An 11,933-nucleotide genomic window follows, 5' to 3' on the forward strand; every position below is an offset into this window, starting at 1 on the left:
CCCCCCCGATTCATTAATATGATACTTTTACGCGTAGCACACATAAATTCTTATTATGCAACAGGGACCAAAGTAAATGCCAAACGGTAAATACAGTAAGTTCCCGTTACAACAAATACCGATACAACGAAAAATCCCGTTATAACGAAAGTCATAGAAGTCCCCTAATGACCTTACCCTACACTACTCTACCTTCGTTACAACAAAATTTCCATTGTAATGAAAAAAAATTCAGTCCCTTGGAGTTTGTTGTAACGGGATCATACTGTATCAACAAAAATAAATTGTTACCCAAATGATTTTAGGTGACCAAAATCTCTTGATATGGTTATTACTTATTCCTACCGATAAAATGTCGTATTTTTCCACTCATATTTTAAGGTGTTGCCTGAACAATAGTTGGGACCCTATGTTATACACCACTGGTGTACATGCTCAAATATATTTAAATAAAATATAAATCACTTACAACAATTTGTCTCGATAAAACTACCTGAACATTTTGACTATGACAGACTTATCTAAACTTATTATTTAACTCAAGTCGAAAGAAAGTAATAAAATATTTAAATATATAATATACAGATATTTATTGTTAATTAGTTTATTTCTATATAGTATAATATATAAAATACATCAATTTAAATTGTGTTAACGTGTAATAGTCTTCAAGATGTAAATTGTATCCTCTCCTTTTATATGAATGTGAATTATACAAAATTAGTTCAGAGATTATTAACTGGTACTCGTAATGCAAAACGTATTAAATCAACTTGCACATCAACAGAATCTCGTCTATGAAATTTATAAGAAGCTGGTAGATCAAATCTTAACTCTGCAATAACCTTGGCATAGACACCTAATTCTTTTGCCATGGACAAAACATGTTGTCTCGTGCTTGTTTTATGGAGTGAATATACAGCTTCAGTAGCAAGACTTAAAGCCATTTTTAAGAATATTAGATCGGCTCCTCTTTCTCTCGTTCCAAACGGTGGATTCATTATGACAGTATCAAATGCTTTAAGTTGCATGTTTTTATCAATCTTTTTTACATCACATAATATAAAATCACATTGACCTGAAACATCACGATCAGCAGCGTTTTCCACACTCAGGGAAATAGCAGATGGATCTATATCAAAACCTACGAAACAAATAAATCAGACAGAATTGATTATTTTTAAATATCCTAACACCATACTGTAGACTATAGAATGTTAATAACCTGCACAATATTGGGCACCTAACAAAGCGGCACCAATACACAACACTCCTGAACCACATCCTAAATCAGCTACACATTTGCCACTAATGTCGTTATATACAAATTGGGCTGTATGTAGAATACAAGCTGCAATATGGGACGATGTAGTATATTGTTCTAGTTCGATTTTTGGGTTATCAAATGTTTCAATATCTTCAAGTGCATGCTGTAACGTCTTTAACTTCATACTTGCCATGGCGGTTGAGTATTATTTTTCAATGCGCGGCAGGACAGGTAGTATAGAATTTCCAAAAGCTGAATCTGTGGTGATGAAAAAACCTGCAGATTGCAAAGCTTGGGCACGCTGAAAATGACTATCAGATGTTCCCTAAAAAACATTGTGTTAATATTATAACAATAAATTAGATTAATATTTAGAAAACAAAGACGAAAGATTTTTATCAACATTTGTAATTATAAAAATAGGGTATAACATAAGGAACTGACATATGTGAATAATATGTAATTAATTATGTTATAACTTTTATTCTTAAGCATCAATTTTTTTGAAATTTTAATGGAACAAATGCACTTTACCAACCCCCTCAGGATTTAAAAATTTTTCTTTTTCAAACAACTTGTTTTTTTATGCTTAGACCAATGGATTTTTCTCCGGAAACTATTATTTTAAATCGATCGCCAAACTCCTCGGGCTTAAATAGCAAACCTGGTGATGGAGGGGTGGCGCGGGAGGGAGAGCATACCTGACCTTCGGGCAGACGGATAACCTAAAAAGTAAACCTAAGCATGTTAGTTGAAGTAACACAAATATAGTGGCTCTGGACTTCAAACTCAAGGGACCTCCTGTCACCTATCGGCTCTGGTCACCAGACACGATGGCCAGTTAAAATAAAATAAGTAAATTTTTGGAACAAATGCACTTTACTGCGCTCGGACAAAAAAATCGAAAATATCCCCCGATTTTCTGTGCAAAACCACCTTGGGTAGGCCTCGGAATTAAACAATGTTGTTAAAAAGCAATTATCTTCGCAGGTAGATGACCGACTAATGGTTACCTATTAACCTATATTTTATACCTAAGCTTACTAAACGAGTGACCTAAACTTTATCTCTATTCTGGCCGGCTTCGAAAACATTGTATAATATTATTTTTGTTATTTTAATGTTACATAAGTACCTATATAGCATATTTTAATATCGTTAATTACTTTTAAGGCTATTTACTGATCAAATAATAAATAAGTAAACTAGTATTTATCAAAAAATGTGTAAGGCACAAAAATTGGATCCTTTGGTGGAAATTTTTAAAATAGCTGGATCTATCTATGATGCAACAAAAGTTGATTCTGTAGAGATAGAGAAAACTGAGGAGTCAGTAAGTGAAAATGATGATTGTGTGTTATAATTTAGTTTAATTTATAATTAGTATAAATTTAAAATTAGTATTAAATATATTTTACATTTTTACAGTATTTATTTATTATTTGTTTTAATTGGGCTAATATACCTAATTAGGTACTCAACTATTGTTTATATTTCACCTAATAATGACGTGATTCATAATATTATTTACCCAAAAAATGACTATGTCCCACAACTTGTTAAAATACGTAAAAAAAAAAACTTAAAATTTGTTATAGGCACTGCGTGTGGCAGTCAAGTAGCGTTACGCACAAGCACATAAATGTAAAATCGTAAACTTTGGAAGGCTATAACTTATAAAATATAGTTTCCAGGAAAAAAAAATTACACCACCGTTTTAAGCATAAAAAACAAGTCGTTTGAAAAAAAAAAATTTGAAAATCATGAGGTGGTTGATAAAGTACACCTCAGCCAATTTTAATATAAGGTATATGATTACTATTACTTATTAGGTAACTGTAGCTAAATATTTATAAATATCTAACATTGATATGTTATTACATAGCTAGTTAATTACAATTATCAGCTATACTATAAGTCTACAGTACCCTACATTAAATTATTTTTTTGGTATCTAGGTAGGGGCTATAAAAAAAATTATATTTTTAAGAGTTATTGTGTTGTCATAACCAATTAGAACCATTAAGTCAAAAAATTCAGTACCAAAAAAAATGTATAGGTACTTTGTAATGTATAAAAAAATGTATTTTTTTTTTTTTTTAATGTTTGAAAATATGACGTATACACTATACATAAACATTATTTACCAATACATCCATGGATTTTGTATTGATATAAAAAACTTAACTATATAGGTAAAATAATTATAATCTCTAACCTCTAGATTGTCATCTTAAAAATGTATGTTAAACAAATAACAAGACATCTATTAAAAATACACATGGTAAAAGCAACACTATTGTATATAATTTGATTGATCAACCATGTGGACTGAAACAATATTGTCATACCGGAGTTGTAGGATGGGAAACTGTTGGAGGAGTTGGAACAGCGCCGGTTTTTAATAATATCTGTTTCTTCAGCTCCAAGTCTTCAAGTATCTTTCGATTCTGAATACCTAATGGGAATATAGTACTATAGTATGTTTTATTGTGGTGCCATTTAAAATACATGAAAACAGTTGTAAATACCTCTAGCGTTTTGGGCTGGAAAAGACATTACCATTCACAACTAAAATATTTGATCGGTATTAAAACACCTTTGAAGTATATTAAATTATAAACAATAAAAATGGAATTAACAAGTTAAATAAAAACGTATAATAAAGTGGATCAGACGAGTGGTGAGTGGTGATCAGTGACCACTAATTACTTTTGTCAAGCTATCTATTATGATGTATTTATGTGGCGAGCACAACTTACAAATGACTACTCTGAATCTGGTATTATCACTAATGGTGAATAGTGATTAAGATATCGTGGTTACAGAGGTCTGTGGTGGTACCACGATTTAAGATAGTATCACAGAATAGAATTTCATCTATTCTGTGATAGTATAGCCGTGAATCAAACGAACCGTGGTAATGAGTATCATACCAAAATGGTTGTAAACTTGTAAATAGTAAATTATAGATAAATAAACGATGATAAACAATAATATAGGTACATGATACCATAGATGTTAAAGATTTAATATCTATGCATGATACAATATTGAAAATAAGCTAAATAATAAAATACGACCAATGGAAATATTATTTTTTATTACCTTCAAGGCCGCAAGCCCGCCACAACTCACAACCCACAAACCAAACTGAAGAAGAGACAATGAGATAACTTACGTTATTCCCCATTTTAATAATCAAATTTAACCTAAAAAGTAGATTTTAAATTGTAACGCTACCGGCTACCCCGTGTTTTTTCTCATGACAATTTTGTCATGTTTTTTCTGATAAACCATTATTTTTATCTGTAGTCTAAACATTTATAATATTATGATTATTATAAATCATAATATAAATTTGAGTTAGGTACTTACTACTTAGGTATTCTATTTTTATTTTTAACATTGACAAACAGTTTTATGATTTTTTGGAATATTTTTATTTTTTAGTTTTAATTTTTCTTTTGTATACCTAACAGTTAATACATTTGTCTGTCCAACAAGCTTTTTATTACATTTTTGAAATGAGTACCACTGTAGACAAAGAATTGGACAGAAGTATCAAAGCTATTAATGAAGCCAATGACGATTCGTTCCAGAAAATTTCTCGTATAAATTAATGCTTACAACTATTTAATGAGTTAAATACATTTAAAATATTATATAAAATTGGTATGCTTATATTCAGGTCCAGTTAAGACAGTATTGTATGAAGGACTTCAAGAAAAAGATGTAGGTATTACAGAGTTTACAACATCAGTTCCTGGGATTTCTGGTATACTGAAGCACAGGTGAATAAAATACTAACAATTTCTATATATTTTTTAATTCATTATTAATATAACAATGCACCATTTAGATTGTCTGATTTTCAAGTGAATGAAATTGCGTTGGATGGGACTGTTGTGCGTCTTTCAAGCCGTACTGTTCCAGAAAAGGAAGCTGAAGATACTACTTTGAAAGGTAATTCATAAAAACAATTTAACATACATTTACTCTTAAGCTATTAACTTATTGATTGTGTTTAGATGTTGTTGATGAAACTGGTTTATGTGAGAAATACTCAAAGGATATTGAAGAACTGGTAGAATTACATAGTACCAAAAGTATTGAAATCAATGTAAAGTATAAAACTATACAATAAATATATTTTTATACTAATTTATAAATAATTTTCAGGTGGATGGATTAACTAAAGAACAGCGAAAGTCAATACACAATTTTTTAAAATTCAAGTATGGTGCTAAAGTTAGTACGAACACTAAAAAGGATGATCAGGATAAACAGTTTATAGTCATTAGATTATCTACACTTGTCAAAAATGGTTAGCTATTGTATAAAATTACATGCATATAATATAATATATTGTAATTTGAGGGAAACATTAGGTTAAAGATACAGTGAAACTAGTATATTACAAAGTCTCGTGGGGCATTAAAAAAAACTTAGGCCCATTAGTTGTTGGTTATTTTGTTTGTTTGTAGGTTGTTAGTAGGGGGAGGAATGGCTGAAAACAAGTTTTTTGTATATGTGGCGAGGATTCGTTGCTAAAAATACAGGGAACTAGCAACACCGGCTGTTACGTACACTCAGTGCATTTCCGCAGTTGAGTGTACACACTGCGCCACACCAAGCCACTAATTTAAATTCTATAGTATTATTAGTTATTATTTATCAGTTATCACTTTAATATCATATAACTTTTTTCCAGAGAGACAAACATGGCCTAAATCTAGACCTGAATATCTTCATTTTGCTTTACACAAATGTAACATGGACACTACCAATGTAGTGAGCATTCTCTCAAAACAACTAAGGTAATATTTGGATTTAATTTTAAGAATCGTTTTGTATAAACATTAAACATTATTTGATTTTAACTATTATTATTTATTATATACAAATGTTATAGTAAAATTCAGTGGTGGCTCATGTATAGGTGCACACGAGCATGACATCCTTTTAATGTGCTCCGTCCACAACTTAATACTTTCGTGAGCCATTACTGGTAAAATTTAAGAACTTATTTAAGTTAAAATTACTAATTTGAATTAAGGGAATAGCTCAATAGCACACTCTCATAAGATGTCTTGGACTTAAAATGTTTAGCATTCCAAACATGTGTGTAACAGAATTCATTCTGTGTTTTTAGTATCAATATTATAGAGAATTGGACTAACAATAATTAATATAATTTTCTGAACGAACATTTTTTTTATATTGTACATTTTTAAAATGGAGATAACACATGTGGATATTAATGTCCTCTTAATTGTATCTACTATATTTTATTATATAATATTGTTAATTATTTCAATTTATGACTAATTTGGTTAAAATTGTTATATAAATATTATAGTACGGCCAGTGAAACTAGAAGCTTGACCATCGTTATTTTCGAGCAGTCCTGGTGTTCTAAATATTCTAATGTTTATGTGATCTGCGTCGTGCTTTTTTTTTCATTAAACAAATTGTATTTTAGCTGTTATATGAAGAATTTTGAGTACCCTAACTAAATGTATATTGTATAGATATTAGATATTATAAAATAATTTGTCTTTGTAACAAATCACGTGCATTTGAAATTATTTTATGGTGGAAAGTAGTCGTAGAAACCCTGATGAAAATTTGCGACCATTAGCGCGACAGTCAAGCTTCTAGTTTAACTGGCCATACTATAGTTATTTACAAACAATTAAAATGTTATTATTGCCTTATGACTAGAGCGCGGATATTTAGGTTCTTACATATTTTTATTGGCTTTATGCAGCTTTACGAGGATGAGAAATGTGGACGATTTATCCATCTAAGAGTTCTTAGGAAAAAAATTATTTTGCATATTAAAGCATATTTTGGACATTAGAGAATATTTGGCCTATTTTACATATTTTAGAATATATTCTATTATTGTTTCTAAAACATCATGTATATTGTTAATTTCTCGATTTGTGATTTTTTCTAGCAACAATATTTTCTAGGAAAAAATAAATAATTTGATATAAGAATGATAAAAATAAAAAATAATTCAGTTATCTACTTGTTTGTAATCAAATTGGTAGCGTTGGTCATTCTGTTCCTCTCAGTCCGTGATTGTACCCCACGATTGAAGATGTACAGGTTGCACATCAGGTTATGATAAAGTGAGTACCACAATTTGAGATAATATACTTAAATTGTATATCTTAAATCGTGTTGTACCCATAAAATATCATATTTTTTATATTCAAATAACTTAGCTGTCACCAAAGAGCATGCAAGTTATGTATTGTTTTTATTAAAACATTTTGTTTTTTTATATATATATTTCATTTTATTTATATGCCTATGTATGAATTTTTTTAATTTTTTTACATTTAAATAATTTACCTGTTACCTACCAAAGGAATGATAGTGTATACTGTATTACTGTATAACTTTAAAGTTTTATAATGTTTTTATTGAATTATTTAAAAAAAAAAATCATATTATTTGCATATTTAAAAGTTTAAAGCATATTTAGAGAATATTTTAGAGTTTTTTTAGAGTATATTAGCATCAGATTTTAAGCTTTTAAGAACCTAAAAATCCGCGCTCTAGTTATGACAATATGATTTTTGATATTCTGGTAATCTAGTGTATAATTAAGCATTTATTTAAACTTGTGCTTGTTACAGAGTGAAAGTTAATACAATTAAACATGCTGGCACTAAAGATAAGCGTGGGAATACAACTCAAATGTTATCAGTTCGAAAATTAAATGCCAATAATGTAGCAAAACTTAATATCAGAAATATATGGACTGGTAACTATATTTACAAAGATTCTACACTTAAATTAGGCGATCTAAAAGGAAATAGATTTCGCATTGTTCTAAGGTAATATTTACACTCTTATTTTAAAATTAATATTATTCTTTAAAAAAAAAAAATTAATATTTCTAAATATAAGTTAAGTAATTTAAAATAAATAATAATTTACCTATAATCTATATACTTTGTTTATGATTTTCAAATAATTGTTTTTAATGGCATGGAAGATTACATATTATGGGTTTTGTTATATTTATTTATATGAATGTTTGTTATTTTAGAAATATCAAAGGAAATGATGAAGAAGTATCTAATGCTATTGAAATGTTAAAAATTCATGGGTTCATTAATTATTATGGTTTACAAAGATTTGGTAGTTCAGTAGTATCCCCCACCTATGTTGTTGGAAAATCATTGGCTTGTGGTAACTGTGAAGAGGTATAAATATCATTAACATTATTTACTATAAGTGACAACTTGTGCTACTATAAGGTGGTGTAAAAATAATTTTATTAGATACCAATGTAATAAATATATCGTAATATATATTTAGTAAATTAGTTTCTATAGGTATATTATCTAAAATAATGTACTTATCTAAGTCGATGCACGTAGTTAATATTTGTACTCATAGACACACTTCTTGTAAACATGAAATGCTGCAAAAACTTTTTTCTATTTTAATAAACAATTTTTATATTACACACTGCATAATAACCAATTATAATTTACTATAGAAATCTAATAATTTTTTATGCTATTTTTTTGGGTAGTTCATAATATGTTCCTGTGCACCATACCACGAGCCACTATTATTTATTATATCAAAAATACTGTAATAGTCATGTATTAATGTATTTAATTTTCATGTTTAGGCTATTGAACATATTTTGAAACCTAGACCTTTGGAGAGTGCGTTTGAGAATGACACTGATCGCGCCAGATCAGTATGGTGGAAAACTAGAGACCCAAAACTAGCTTTAAAACAACTGTCAAAAAAAAATTACACAGTTGAAGCAAAAATAATACGATCATTGGCTTTTAATGGTCCTAAGGCCTATGTTAACGCCTTTCAAATTGTAAGAAAATTAATAATTATTGTGTATATCAATATTGTCTAATTTAATTATTATAAATGTTGTAGATTCCAAGAAACTTGGTGTTATTGTATCTTCACTCTTATCAGAGTTTAATGTGGAACAAGATTGTGTCACAACGTATTCAAAAGTTTGGCTTGAAACCAATTGTGGGAGACTTGGTTTTCAAGGACAATGAATTAAAAGAAGTTCCTGTTGAAGTTATTGATGGGGAAGAAAACAAAGAAGATGAAGAAGAGGAAGAAGAAGAAGAAATTGATGTAAATAATGTAAAATTTCCAGAAGTTGAAACAATATCAGAAGAAAATTTATCCAAGTATACAATTTTTGATGTTGTATATCCATTGCCAGGTTGTGATGTCTGCTATCCAGATAATGAAATAGGAAAATGGTATATTGATCTTTTAGCAAAAGATGGCCTAACTTCTGAAAAGCTTTCAAAGAAAAACAAGTAAGTTTTTTGTTCCATATGATATTATTACTGTCTAATCATATGTTTTTATTTTGTAGGCTGTTTTCACTGAAAGGCACTTATAGGTGTATTGTATCTAAAGCCGAAGATTTAGTCTGGGCTACCATTAATCATAATGACTTAAATGACGATTTATTATTGTCTGATATTGAAGTATTAGAAAATAAACAACCATTCATTTCCGTATTAGGTGAGTGATAAAATATTTAAATTGTTTAGTATGATTTTAACATTTAAAAAAAATGTCTTTTACTATAGACGGTTCTTTCAAATCATTGTCGATCGAATTCTCGCTGCGCCCCTCCAATTATGCTACCATGGTTGTAAGACAAATAACTAAACAGGACACTTCGTCACACACACAAGCATCATTGTGCAAAATTTCAAATAACAATAAACGAGACACTCCCTCTACAGAAGAAGAGGAAAACTCTAGTAAAAAAATAAGACTTGATGTACCAATGGAAGATTAAATTAAATCACAATATTTTTTATATTTACTATAATAATATAATAATGATATCTAAATAGTTGATTGTGGCTGTTATGTTTTGGTTTATCTGTGACATGTCTTGGCGTGTCTTTCCACGTTGATCTTTTTTCCAAAACCTCTGCCACATGTTTTGCAATGGTATGTCCATTCGCCAGAGTGTGATGACATATGGGCGCGCAAGTTGCCTGGTGTTGGGTAAGACTTGTCGCACGCATTACACTTGTGTGGTTTTACCTGAAACCATATTGTCCCGTGGAATGTTATATTTTCAAGTATGATTTATTATTGTGTAAGTACCTATTTGAGGATTTAATAACTGGTCAAAAAATCTAAAAATAAATCCAACTAATAAAACAGAAGAACTTATGTCTTCATCTATAATATTGATTATATAAAGTAATGAACTATAATTCATAAGTAACTATTATAATATAATATTAGAAATCTCTGAAATAATATTTTAGCTTAAGCTGACAAAATATATAACTACACACAGTTTAAATTGGTTAGATCAAAGTTGAAGAGACCAGCACAAAAAATACAGCTTATCCAAGCAAATAAAAAACAAAAGTTTAATTTAATTTAAAATTGAATTTTTTTCATTCTAGGGACTGGGAAAAGTTTGAGGTATTGACAATTTTAAGTCAACCAAGTTTGACTGTATAAGTCTATTGTCTGTATGCGTCTTGTGTGACACATAAATTGATTATGCATACGGGCATATTATAACTCCCTAATAAGTACCCCAGCACAACACTAAACTAATGAACTGTGAAAGTTTTTTGATTAGTTCCTTCTTAGATTGTTATTTGTTGCCAACGCTGTTTTGGTGCTATCGATAACTCATTATATTATATTTTTTTCAGACCCGATGAGATAATAAATAATGTAGGTACCTATTCAAATATTTAATACAAAATATGTATGATGTATCTTTATTATGTAAAATGAAAAAAATGATTTTATTTATATTCGTACCACTGTACCAGGATGTTGAATCCGAAACATTATTCTTTTTGGATATTGTTACGGTGATATGTTTTTGTTTTGTAACATGTAGGTACCTTAAACCATGTATGCCAGGTTAACATAAAGCCGACCAAACAGCAACATTATGTCTTGATTTGTAAAATGGGAGACACAAATATATTGAAATATTTTCGCGACATAATTATCCTAACTGACGACACAATGTTCGTGTTCCTGGACATATTTTCGTTTCCACTCAAAAGCGGTAGGGAGACAATATAGCAGGGGTGGCCAAATCGCGTCATAGACTTTTGCGGCTCGCATCTTAACGTAACATTAGATTAACGTAAGAGCCAAGATGTAAAAAAAAAAAGGTGGGTAAGTGGATGTCGCTCTGCTGTACAGTAGGTTAGAAGTGGGTCACTGTATAATGGACAGTATTAAATTTGAATTCAATGATATAATATCACTGTATAAGAAAAACGATTCTGAGCGGAGACGGTATATCAGTCTATGTATTAGACATATAATATATACTTATCTATGGTATTAAAAAAAAATTGACCTATAATAGGTACCTATAATAAATTCCAAATTAATCATATCATAATATCTATTAGGTACTTATAAGTTATAACGCGTTATACATCAACAAAAAACCGTGGTAAAATCATAGATATATAATAGTATACTTTAGAAGTTTCAAGTACCCTCGAATAATATTATACAATCACAACAAAATAACTAAAATAGTTATCCTAGGTTTTTAATATGTAATTTCGTCCAAATTTGTACTTAAAATGACTATTAAAAATAAACTGTGTAAATGTATTTTTTAAATTTT

The 11,933-nt window shown here is 29.2% G+C and overlaps 4 protein-coding genes across 4 annotated transcripts in view; 1 reads left to right on the plus strand and 3 right to left on the minus strand.

The window, feature by feature from the left end:
• Positions 1 to 565: 565 nt before the first annotated feature.
• On the minus strand, positions 566 to 4,032 carry LOC100167732 (methyltransferase-like protein 5-like). Its single transcript, NM_001162292.2, is given in 4 exon segments — positions 566 to 1,144; positions 1,226 to 1,592; positions 3,619 to 3,725; positions 3,799 to 4,032. Coding segments are annotated over 2 exon segments (654 nt in total). The 5' UTR covers positions 1,461 to 1,592; positions 3,619 to 3,725; positions 3,799 to 4,032; the 3' UTR covers positions 566 to 725.
• Positions 1,473 to 3,826, minus strand: LOC107884133 (SOSS complex subunit C homolog). The gene is made up of 4 exons (XM_016805647.1): positions 3,799 to 3,826; positions 3,619 to 3,725; positions 1,969 to 1,992; positions 1,473 to 1,592 (listed from the first exon to the last, which is right to left on the minus strand). The coding sequence occupies exons 1-4, from the start codon at positions 3,824 to 3,826 to the stop codon at positions 1,473 to 1,475; spliced, it is 279 nt and encodes a 92-aa protein (XP_016661136.1).
• Positions 4,033 to 4,336: 304 nt separating the features above from the next.
• Positions 4,337 to 10,162, plus strand: LOC100164960 (pseudouridylate synthase 7 homolog). The gene is made up of 12 exons (XM_001952502.5): positions 4,337 to 4,879; positions 4,959 to 5,061; positions 5,130 to 5,233; positions 5,299 to 5,390; positions 5,450 to 5,594; positions 5,982 to 6,087; positions 7,924 to 8,124; positions 8,340 to 8,496; positions 8,934 to 9,137; positions 9,203 to 9,606; positions 9,666 to 9,817; positions 9,886 to 10,162. The coding sequence occupies exons 1-12, from the start codon at positions 4,795 to 4,797 to the stop codon at positions 10,098 to 10,100; spliced, it is 1,968 nt and encodes a 655-aa protein (XP_001952537.1). The 5' UTR covers positions 4,337 to 4,794; the 3' UTR covers positions 10,101 to 10,162.
• Positions 10,163 to 10,183: 21 nt separating this feature from the next.
• Positions 10,184 to 11,933, minus strand: part of LOC103309901 (zinc finger protein 525-like) — a 4,734-nt gene continuing 2,984 nt past the window's right edge. Inside the window, exon 2 of the mRNA XM_029486343.1 lies at positions 10,184 to 10,354. Within this exon, the coding sequence (XP_029342203.1) occupies positions 10,184 to 10,354 (171 nt within the window). The remainder of the gene's footprint in view (positions 10,355 to 11,933) is intronic.

This window comes from Acyrthosiphon pisum, chromosome A1, assembly GCF_005508785.2.
Source record: "Acyrthosiphon pisum isolate AL4f chromosome A1, pea_aphid_22Mar2018_4r6ur, whole genome shotgun sequence".
Classification (NCBI taxonomy): domain Eukaryota; kingdom Metazoa; phylum Arthropoda; class Insecta; order Hemiptera; family Aphididae; genus Acyrthosiphon; species Acyrthosiphon pisum.